The sequence below is a fragment of the Myotis davidii genome, unplaced genomic scaffold (genome assembly GCF_000327345.1).
Source record: "Myotis davidii unplaced genomic scaffold, ASM32734v1 scaffold798, whole genome shotgun sequence".
Taxonomy (NCBI): Eukaryota; Metazoa; Chordata; class Mammalia; order Chiroptera; family Vespertilionidae; genus Myotis; species Myotis davidii.
Window position 1 is genome coordinate 192,628 of NW_006289818.1, and position 12,096 is coordinate 204,723.

Here is a 12,096-nt window from a genome sequence, read left to right on the forward strand (position 1 = left end):
TGCCGGGGATGCGATCGGTCCCCACGGCCAGGCAGGACGGCTTCCCTGTGTTCTGGGTCCCTCCCTGCCTCGCCACCGAGGACGCGATCGGGTCCCTGCGGCCAGGCAGGACGCCTTCCGCATGTTCTGGGTCCCTCCCTGCCTTGCAGGGTCAGCCTCTTCCCTGTCCCACCTGGTTTCTCCAATCACCAGCTGGGGGGCAGGCCTTTGCTCTGGTTCTCGGATCCAGGGTGGGGGGCAGGGCAAAGGCGGCCCTGGGGGCCGCCTTTACCATGTCACCTGGCTCTTGCCTGCCACCTGGGTTTCCGATCATGGTTCTTCCATCCTTCCCCTTTTGCCTCCCATCATTGAGCCTGCCTATGCAAATTAACCACCATCTTTGTTGGCGGTTAACCTCTATCTTCTTGGCAGTTAATTTGCATATTGCCCTGATTAGCCAATGGGAAGCATAGCGGAGGTGCAGTTAATTACTCTTTTTGTCTTTTATTAGATCGGATATCATCTGTCCATGGAGGTACCCATAGCAAACTGCTTTTGTTTTTGCAGCTTTATGTTTTTTTAAAAATATATATTTTATTGATTTTTTTTTTTTTTATAAAGAGCAAGGGAGAGGGATAGAGAGTTAGAAACATCAATCAATGAGAGAATCGATCAGCTGCCCCCTGCACACCTCCTACTGGGGATGTGCCCGCAACCAAGGTACATGCCCTTGACTGGAATCAACCCAGGACCCTTCAGTCCACAGGCCAATGCTCTATCCACCAAGCCAAACTAGTTAGGGCCCCTTCATTCATCTTAATGGTCCTCCAATCTGAAGACTGAAAATGACCTCAAGGGTTTATCTCATTTAGCAATTTGAGAACTTTGGACAGTCACATCAGCCCCTTAACATGTACAAACTATCATAATACCACTTCTTCAATATGCTTCAAAGGATGTATGTACCCTAGTTTTGTCTGATAATGTTAATGCTAGTTAGGGCCCCTTCATTCATCTTAATGGTCCTCCAATCTGAAGACTGAAAATGACCTCAAGGGTTTATCTCATTTAGCAATTTGAGAACTTTGGACAGTCACATCAGCCCCTTAACATGTACAAACTATCATAATACCACTTCTTCAATATGCTTCAAAGGATGTATGTACCCTAGTTTTGTCTGATAATGTTAATGCTGGGACCAAAGGACAGAAAGAGGAAAGGAAAATTACTCCCACCATTCATTCTCAGCCTCAAGACTGTAACCTTCAAAAGATCCAGACAGGAAAACCCCCAACACTAACTGAAGACATAATCCATTTATCACAAATTTGGGATTGATAGCCACCAACGCTGTCAAATGGCTGAAATACATTACTTTAAGCAGAGGTCACCCTTTATGTCTCTATTTGGTCTCTTCAGGGCAAAATGGGAGGAACAAAATCAAATAATAATATTAGGTTGCACCATAAAAGTAACAATTGCTTATGGTTCAACCTAACAATAGTAATAATGATAAAAGCTAACAATTACTGAGCACTAACTCTGTAGCCAGGTGCATTAAAAGCATCATCTTCTTTTCTTTTTTATTTATTTACTAGAGACCTGGTGCATGAATTTGTGCATGGGTGGAGTCCCTCGGCCTGGCTGGCAATTGGGGCCAATTGGGGCCATCTCACCCAGTCCCTATCGGGGACACCAGGGCCAGCCAGCTGGGGGTAGAGACCGTGGAAGGTTGGCTGTGGGAGCGCACTGACCACCAGGGGCAGCTCCTGCATTGAGCATCTGCCCCCTGGTGGTCAGTGTGTGTCATAGCCACTGGTCAACTGGTCGACTGGTCGTAACAGTCGCTTAGGCTTTTATATATATATATACACTAGAAGCCCGGTGCACAAAATTTGTGCACGGGTAGGGTCCCTAGGTCTGGCCGGCGATCAGGGCTGATCAGGGCCTTCTGGCTGCCAGCCAGGGTCTTCCTTCACTCCACGCCGCCCCCTGGTAGTCAGCACACATCATAGTGAGCGATCAAATTCTCAGACGGTCAAACTCCCGAGGGGACAATTTGCATATTAGCCTTTTATTATATAGGACTAGAGGCACAATGCATGATATTCGTGCAAGAGTAGGCCTTTCTTCCCCTGGCTGCTGGCACTGGCTTCCCTCTGGCTGCTGGGAGGCACCTGGGACCTGGGCTTCACTCGTAGCCCCCGCTTCATCTGGAAGGTTGTCTGGAAGGATATCCAGAAGGGTGTCTGGTCTAATTAGCATATTATGCTTTTATTATTATAGACTAGGGGCCTGATGCATGAAGATTCGTGCACTGGGGGTGGGTCCCTTAGCCCGACCTGCACCCTCTCCAATCTGGGAGCCCTCTCCAATCCGGGTGTTTCTGTCTGTCTTTGCAACCATATGAGCGAATTGTCTGAGACCCCCAACCAGTTTGGTTTGTTGCTCACAGAATAATAGAGGCTTTTTTTTTCTTTGCTTCATTGGTGATTTCCTGGAAGTTTTAGGATTTCTTCCCTTTAATTTTTCCTAGACACTGATTTTACTTGTGTCTCACCTTTGCTTTCCCTCCATCCCCCACCGTAATAGTAACTTTCTCCAGATGGGTTACTAAACTGGACCGGAGGGCTGGAACAAAAGCATGGATGGAGTGCTTGTGTGAACTAATATAAATTCAAAGTAAACATCATTACATGAAAGGGTACGGTCTTTTTTTTTTAGTTTTATTCATTTCAAATGGGCCGGCTCCGGCCCGCGGGCCGTAGTTTGCCCATGGCTGGTCTAGGAGATCCATCTGCCATCAGAACTATAATTGCCAGCATTCCTGGTGCTCCCCATGCTCTGGGCTTCTGCTTCCGGTTCTGGGGCTGCTACCAGAAGTACTATTCCCAGAATTCCCAGTGCTCCCCACGCTCTAGGTTTCTCCTTCCTGCTGTGTCTCTGTCCCATGGCCTCCTACTCTGCCACATCCCCCCAAGCCTCCGGCTCTCCTGCTCTGCTCTCTGCCCAGCTGCTTGGGGGAGCAACCGAGGGAGCCACGTCCCCCCAGGCTGCCGACTCTCCTACTCTGCTCTCCACCTGGTGCCTGTGTATGCAAATTAACCTGCCATCTTTGTCAGGTTAATTTGCATATTCACTGATTGGCTGGTGAGTGTGGGAAGGGATGGTCAATTTACATGTTTCTCTTTTATTATATAGGATAGATTGATTTGAGAGAGACAGGGAAGGCAGAGAGACATTGATCTGCTGCTCCACCCACTCATGCATTCACTGGTTGATTCCTGTATGTGACTTGACTGGGGATCAAACCCACAACCTTGGCACATCAGGACAATGCTCTAACCAACTGAGGTACCTTGCCAAGGCCCACAAATACCATCTCCTTTTAATACACATGCCCTTCATATGAAGTAGGTATAGTTGACCCTTGAACAACTTGGGGTGGGGTACCAACATCCCCTCTAGCAGTCTAAAATCCTCATAATCCTCACATAAATTTTGGTCTACAGTGGGCCCTTTGAATACGCATATTCAACCAATCACAGGTTGAAACAGTATTTCTGATCCGAGGTTGGGAAACAGCAGCTGGGAAACAGTGGTTGGGAATGCAGAAATACTGTTTTTGATCCACAGTTGGTTGAACTCACAGATTCGAACCAGGTACATACTAAGTGTTGACTGTATTTATTTTTTAAAAATCTACATATAAGTGAACCTGTACAGTTCAAAATCGTGTTGTTCAAGGGTCAACTGTACAATTATTAGCTCATTCCCGCACAAGCCTTTTACAAACAAGGAACTGGAGGCTCAGAGAGGTTAAGTGACTTGCCCAAGATCACACAGCTTGAAAGGGGAAAAGATAAAATTTCGAATCCAATTCTGATTCCACTGCCTCCTCAAGTTACTTTTAAGTTTAAATTCCTGTAAGTATACTAGGAATTAACCCCACCTGATCAATCTTTGAACACAGTTAACAGGCTAACGAGTAGGGAACATTTAGAAAAAAAGTGACCTCTCAGGATTTCAATTAGATACTTAGGGGAGGCTTAGGGGTCTTTTCTGGAATTTCTCAAGATTGAACTACCAGAAATTGCTACAAAGACTCCCAATGCCTAAAGCCCCTCCTTAGGAACAAGAGGAAGCCAACATTGTGAAAAGCAGAACTCTACTCAAGTTTCACTGCTAGGAATATTACAGGCTTCCGCATTTAGAGGACCTCTTAGAAAATGCAAATACATTTGACTAGCCTCAATTAACACCTAAACCTTAACACCTCAGCAAAAAAAAGTTGAAGGAGGCAGATTAGCACATTTCCCTGATGAGAAAGAACCTGTTACTTCCTCACTTTCTTAAGCCTTCACATACAATATTTTCCTTGTCCCAGCAAAACCAGGGAAGTGAGTAGAGCCACACTTTATACACAAAGAAACTGAGGCTCAGAGAGGCCTTTTAAATTTAAGTAATTTACCCCCAGGCCACTGAGCTCCTTAAAAGTGGCACATCAGCTAGCACCTAGCCTTGTCCTGCCACCTAACTGCTTGAACTGGTGGTTTCACAATTCACAGCTCCAAAGTACTGTCACTAATAACAATTTCTCATTTGGCCTCAAAATCCTGGACAAAGTCAACCCTAAACACCCCCTCACACCCCCACTGAAAGAAGGTATAAAGATATAAAACAGCTTTGAACAGATGATATGACACTTTGAAGAACCTATCAATTAGAAGGGGCTACAAACCAATAACGCCCAAGAGAAAATTCCGCTGAATAAGATTATCATAAAGAACCAATCTTGTTAACAAAAATTCACTTGAATCAGTCAACTACACCTGACTGGAAAGGCTGACAGTTCCCATTTTCTTTAGACATCAGAAAACCTTCTGGTCAACCCTACCTGCCAGGAACATCTTATTTGTTTTCGCTTGCCATACAGCACTTTGCTTTGCATCACATAGTCCTTGCGTAACTATCCATGCATGTGATTAACAAGGTGGTGAATGTGAAAATTCCCTGAGAAATTGAAAGTATTATATAAATCCAGACAGTCCTCAGGTTACGTCGGACTCAACATACGTTATTTCGTGGTTACCTCGCCATCTCCCATTTATTTATTAAAAAAAATAGTTCCGTCATTTCGAGGTATGTACATATGTGCTTTATGTTTTTTATTATTTATTTACCACAAGTAAAGGTCAGGAATTGTTATCTTTCTTTTAATTTTTTTTACTGTTTCACTTCATTACTGCTGTGTATGTGCTCCATGTGAGTGACGTAGGGGCTTATGTAGGTGGGTTCCGATTTACGGTGAAAATGAGTTACATCGTGCTGTAGGAATGGATCTCTGACGTAGTCCGAGGACCTACTGTACAAGGCTTTAGGCAGGAACCAATTTTAACATATTTATTTAGTGAGTGCCTAATAAAGATATCTACTATTTCCTATCAGAGAATCTCAATTGTATTTATCAAATAATTAGCAAATCATTTCATACGTTCAATTTCCTCAACAGTTGTTTCTGTAATGTTATCAGTTAAAATTTAGACATAGCCCAAAATCAAATTCCCACCTTGAAGTAAGATTAGAATTGGGCTTATTCTTGGCTCCAATTCATAGTGTTCATTTTACCTCATTTAATGCCATATGTTCCAGAAAACTTACCTTATCCTGCTTGTTGCCGAAATGACTAAAATACCGCAGACTACAATTCGGGCTGGCTCCCTCCGGAGGATTCCATGTCCATTTTACTGTGCAGAGGTTTTCAATTGAAACACTCAAATTCGTCACTGGTGGCTGAGTTTCTGTTCAAATCAAGCATAATAAATAAATTTATCAATATCAGCCACTGTTTGGGGTGATTCATTTAATTCATTCCTCCAAGTCCTAGAAGTCAAGAATAAGAAAAATGAGCAGAGCCCAGTGGTTGAGTATCAATCTATGAACCAGGAGTTCAAGGTTTAATTCCCGGTCAGGGCACATGCCCAGGTTGTGGGCTCCATCCTCAGGGTGGGGCATGCAGGAGGCAGCCAATCAATGACTTCTCCTCATCATTGATATTTCTCTCTCTCTCTCTCCCTCTCCCTTTCTCTTTGAAATCAATAAAATTGTATTTTAAAAAGCTGAGTAGAAATACCTAACATTTATTGAGACAGGCACTGTTCTAAGTACTCTCCGCATATTCACCCATTGAATCCTCACAACAACCTTATAAGAAAGACGGGGACTATCAGCCCGTTCTTAAAGATGAGGCAACTAAGATGCAGAGAAGTTGAGTCACTTGTCTCATATCCTAAGGCTAGTGAATGACAGAGCTGGGTGCAAACCCAGAAATTCATGCGGCTCCAAGGTCACGTTCTTAACTACTTGCTATACAGAAAAAAATATATTCTTAAATTTCTAAGTTTTCCTCCTGCAGAAACTTGGGGTTCCCCACACTTGGGATCCACGTCTCTCTCAATAAAGTCACTTCCATCTCAGCAGTTCTGCCAGTGAGCTTAAGCGTCTAGTCTGCTTGCTAACATGATCTGTCAATTATTTATAACTCTGACAGAGAAGTACTGAGAGAGATTTAACAGCACTTGCTCTTCCCTTGAGCTGGAACTGTACCTTTAGCTAATCTGAAGAGGGAATAAAAGAGGAGAAACTGTGAACCAATACAAGTATCTTAAAAATGTGTTTCATTTGGAGAAAGCCTCCACACCAAATATTTACTATTATTTTGGACGAAGCTCTACGACAGTGATGGCGAACCTATGACATGCGTGTCAGAGGTGACACGGAAACTCATTTTTTTGGTTGATTTTTCTATGTTAAATGGCATTTAAGTATATAAAATAAATATCAAAAATATAAGTCTTTGTTTTACTATGGTTGCAAATATCAAAAAATTTCTATATGTGACACGGCACCAGAGTTAAGTTAGGGTTTTTCAAAATGCTGACACGCCGAGCTCAAAAGGTTCGCCATCACTGCTCTAAGATGAGGGAAAGGAGTTTTACTACTTCTGCCAAATACAGGGAAATACATAGGGGCAGGAGTACATAATTTCAAACTTCCTTGAGAACTTTCCCTGAGGCCAGGACTACCAAAATCATCAGCCCAGATACTGGGTGAGGGGTGTACAGGAATGCTCTGTTGTACGTTCGCAACCTTTCTGTAAATCAAAAATTACTCCAAAATAAAGTTTATTAAACTCACTTTTATTTATTTTTATTTTTTCTTTTTATATATTTTTATTGATTCTTTTACAGAGAGGAAGGGAGAGAGATAGTCAGAACTAATCCCCAGAGTTACCCACTGCTAAGTGTTTCTTTTGCACCCTTTCAGAAGTTTTCTGTATGTACATATGCAAGCACACAAATGGAATCATGCCATAATGAGTAACTTCCCCCTGAAAAACAAAACAAAACTTGTGCATTGTGGACACCTTTCCATGCCCTTGACTGGAACCGAACTCGGGACCCTGAGGGCCGCAGGCCGATGCTCTATCCACTGAGCCAAACCGGTTTTGGCTTAAACTCATTTTTAAAACAATCCCCCAAATTATCTATAAAGTGGCAAATAATCATTATTAATTACTTAAGAACTACAGTTATATTAATTTATCAATCTATAGAGTTATATTTTATACCCTATGCTGACACTGTGGAGTGCACTGGGCCTCTTACATAATCTGCAATACTTATAGCATTACTTTTCTCTTTAAACTGAACAAAAAAATTCCATGTGTCCCAAAAATATCAACCCGACAGGCACTACGCAGCTGGGATTTCCCCCAACAGTCAGTTTTATACATCGCAGCCAAAAAGGCCCTTGACTCTCAATATTTATTCCCTCTTTCCTGACTCTACTACATTAGACTTTCAGCAAGGTCAACCAGAGGCCCAAATGTGGGGAGGTAAAGCCCACAGCAGGCTAGGCCTTGTGGAAACAGGGAATTCCTATTGCACTTCTTTCTAACCCAGCTAGTGCCAGAGAGCACCAATGGCTCAAGCAACAGGATTTTAAGTGACTACAAGAGTGTACAGCTATTCCGTTTTGGCTCTTCTAACATCACATCAATGATGTTTGTTTGTTTTTACTTTTATTTCAGAAAGGGAGAGAATCATTAATCAGCTGCCTCCTGCACGCCCCCTACTGGGGATCAAGCCCACAACCTGGGCATGTGTCCTTGACCAGAATCAAACCTGGGACCCTTCAGTCCGCAGGCCAACGCTCTATCCACTGAGCCAAACCAGATAGGGCCAATGATGTTTTTGAAGACAAATCATTTGTCAGATATAGAGCCTCTAATAAAAACTTGCTCCTACTGAAGACTATAATCTACATTAGGATTATCTGTCTTATTTTCCAGGTTCCAGAACTAAACTGAAACAACCTTTCCACCTACCTCCCACTCCTACACAAAAATTGAAGCCCTGGTAATAAAAACATTAGCTATTTATGGTTCAGTTACATTGGACAGCAATTTTCAAGTAATTTAAGACCTTTTAAAGTCTTTCTTTAGCCGAAACCGGTTTGGCTCAGTGGATAGAGCGTCGGCCTGCGGACTGAAAGGTCCTAGGTTCGATTCCGGTCAGGGGCATGTGCCTGGGTTGCGGGCACATCCCCAGTAGGAGATGTGCAGGAGGCAGCTGATTGATGTTTCTCTCTCATCGATGTTTCTGAGTCTCTGTCTCTCTCCCTTCCTCTCTGTAAAAAATCAATAAAATATATTTTAAAAAAAATAAAAATAAAGTCTTTCTTTAACTTCAGTGTTTTAACAGAATAATATCCTGCACTATTTCCAATCTCACAAATGGATTTAATTCCTCCTCCACCTCCCCGCCACACACACATATGTTTTGAAGTGTCCTTTAGTCAGATCTCATTGTTTTTGCATTTTAGGCTATTTGTGAATATCTGCTATTCTTTTTTTCCCACTAATGATTCCTTCCATTTTTTTCTGAGATTTTTCTACTTCCTGTACTTTAAAACACACACACACACACACACATACACACACCGAAACTTTAAATACAATCTCCAAATGTTTGGATATACATGAATACATGTGTATGTGTGTATAATACATCCAGATATCTACATAAATAAGTGCAGACCGTACTTCTTGTAAAGGTCTCTAACAGCAGCTCACAGGTAATAGGACACAGAATTTCAGTGTAGTGGAGTGACTGTGAACATGGGCTCTGGAGCCAGACTGAGTTCATATGCCTGCTCTGCTACTTACCAACTGCCAAGTCACTTAACCTCTCTATGCCTCAGTTTTCTCATATTTAACACGAGGATGATCATAACCCAACAATTATTAGCAGGATCAAATGACTTAATACAGATAAAAATGCCCTAACAGTGCCTGGCACAAAGCAAGCGCTCAATAAATGTTAGCTAGCTGCTCTCTTTCTCCTTGAAGAGACAAAGAAGTTCTAAACAATTGTTTTGGTTTCCTCTGGAGGTGATATGTGCCCATGGTTTTTAAGACAGAACATCTCTCTTCTGCCTAATAAGCTTTCCTTAGGCAGCTAATGCATCCATTTCTTAGAGGCTGATCACTTACTTCAGAAAGCAAAGCGTGAAGGAGAGGAGAGAGGGACTTAGTGTGATCAGTGCTGTTTCTAATAAGGCATGCTGCTTAGCTAATGGTTTTGCATGCATATTTGGGGAAAAGTTAAGGAAATCACAAGAATCACATGTGAGACATCTATCTCCTTCCCTTACATCTATTCACTCATCAACTCAGTCTGTCCATTTTTTTCTTGCACCAACATCTGTGTCATTTCAATCACGCTGGTTTGCTCTGCTGGGCCCATGGTCCTGGACAGAAGGAGTCCACAACACAAATTTCTAGTGGTCACCTACAACCCTAGATTCCTGCATAGCTTCACACTCCAGCAATCTCCCTCACCTAGTTAAGTCTCCCTGCTTGCTTCTCCTCCAGTGTAATTCTCCCACTTTGCTCCCCACTCAGGGCCTTCAAGGGCAAATGAAACTCTTCTGTTTGGACTGACTTTGCCGAAGCACCCTCCTGCCAAACCGGGCTCCTCCATTGAGCACAAAAAAACACTCTCACCCTCTCACACCAGGGCATCTGCTCTTGCTATGCATTCTCCACCTATTCAAATTCCACCCATCCTGAAGGGCTAGCTCAAGTTTTACCTCTTCCATGAAACTACCAGCCCTCACAGTTTCCCCTCTTCTGAGTGCCTACAGTACTTATTGTTTGGAACACACAGTCTGGCAATTATAAAGCAAGTCTCCAAGCTACGAACATTCACTCCCTAACAAAAAGCCTGTATATACTTTCATGGGTCCCAACTAGTCCTGCCCTGGTACTCTGGGAGGCACCCTGTTCCTCTCCCAGCCAAGGACTCCCCTCACCTCTAAACAGAGAGGCACTGATACAGTGGTTAAGGCCTCTGAAATCAGGCCGTCAGGGTTGGAAGCCTGGCTCCTCCACTCTACCAGCTGTTGTTCAAGCAAGGCTGGTAAGCTCACTGTGCCGCAGTTTCCTCAGATACAAAATGGGGCTAATACCAGCACCTACAGTATAAGTTTTGTGTAAAGATTAAATGAAATAGTACAAGTGAAAAACTTAAAACACTGCCTGGCATAGAGCAAACACTATATAAATGCTAGTTGGTGTTATTAATTCATGCCACAATGTGGGCTACAATTCTAAACAGAATAAACTAAGCTGGTGACCTAATCATTCTCTAAACTCTCAAGATTAGAGCTAAAAGAGCCCTTAGAACTATGGAGTTCACACGGCATAAGGAAGGGGAAATGACTAGCCCAGAGTCCAACAGCTGGGAAATGTCAGACCACTAAAAGTCAAGTCCCCTGACTTTTTTTTCTTCTTCACCACTTTGTAATGCAATTCTATCAGTATTTCTAATGGGGAAAAAAATCTCTGTATTCTAAGTCATCAAGTTGCCAATGAACCCCTATGACAAAACTGATTAAGTTGGGGGGGTGCTAGTATTGTCTAGAAGGCCAGTTGTTGTTTCAGGTGTGTGTGGGAGGGAGTCTCTAGGAGGGGAGGGTGCTGGAGTAGCACTGTGAAAATCAGGAGACTAATGAGATGGGTGACCTTAAACAAGTCCCTTCCCTTCAATGGACATCAGTTTCCCCAAATAATTATGGAAATCGGATCTCCCCAAATGAACTAGCGGCACCTTGGGGGCAAGGCTGATGCTGTACACTCAGGTTCTAAGTGAATGTACAGCACCTGGCTGAGTACTAAAAAAGGCAGGCACTTGAATAATTACTGACTGACAAATTTCAAACCTCTCAGGTCTCTACTCAAATGCCACCTTTTCAATGGGGTCTTCCCACTCTGTCCTCTTTACAATGGCAAACGCTTTTGTTTTTCTACATAGCACTTGGCACCATCTGACATACCTTATATGCTCCCCCAATAGCAGATAAGCTCCACAGGGAGGGGACTTGATCTGTTTTGCTCATTGTTGACTGAATCGATTGAGGACTTCAAAGTTTCCTAATCAGCATTTCAACTTGGGTTTCAAAGCACAACACGTAGGTGAAAATACAATAAGCAAATTGTGGTGTTTGTGTCAATGTGATAATAAAATCTATCAAATTTGGAGCTACTGTCGTCTTCCAAAATATCCAGAAGGCCACTTGTACCAGGAGCTGTCCCTGAGGAAGTCACTGGCCCCCAACTTTTCACAGTGAATCTGAGGGTTAAATAAAAGTTGCCACACAGGGTGAGGGATATAGGCGAACTCTCTATACTTTCCCTGCAACTTTCCTGTAAATCAAAAATTATTCCAAAACATAAAGGTTACTAAAGAGAATAAAAAAGCATCCGCCTGAATGCTGCCCCGGGTTTCCCAATGGACTTCTTAGATTCCAGAGGAGGACGTGATCCGCACATCCTTTTTCTAAGAGATTAAGACCTTCAGAGGTTCCATTCACTCCCACCCCTTCACCGGACCGGGCTCACCCGGATCTCGGATTCTGTTCTCGGACTCCAGGCCCCTCGACCCGTTCTGGACTCCCAGGCGACATTCCGGGTCCCGAACCACCGCCCCGCGACGCGAGAGTGTTTCGGTCCGGTGCCCAGGCGCCTGGCTCCTTTAGCTCTTCGGCTCTTGC

The 12,096-nt window shown here is 43.3% G+C and overlaps 1 protein-coding gene across 1 annotated transcript in view; it reads right to left on the reverse strand.

The window, feature by feature from the left end:
* Positions 1-12,009, reverse strand: part of IL13RA1 (interleukin 13 receptor subunit alpha 1) — a 63,147-nt gene extending 51,138 nt beyond the window's left edge. Inside the window, exons 1-3 of the mRNA XM_006762532.2 lie at positions 11,945-12,009; positions 6,586-6,596; positions 5,641-5,780 (exon numbers count right to left, since the gene is read on the reverse strand). Coding sequence (XP_006762595.1) covers positions 5,641-5,780; positions 6,586-6,596; positions 11,945-12,009 — 216 coding nt within the window. The remainder of the gene's footprint in view (positions 1-5,640; positions 5,781-6,585; positions 6,597-11,944) is intronic.
* Positions 12,010-12,096: the final 87 nt, after the last annotated feature.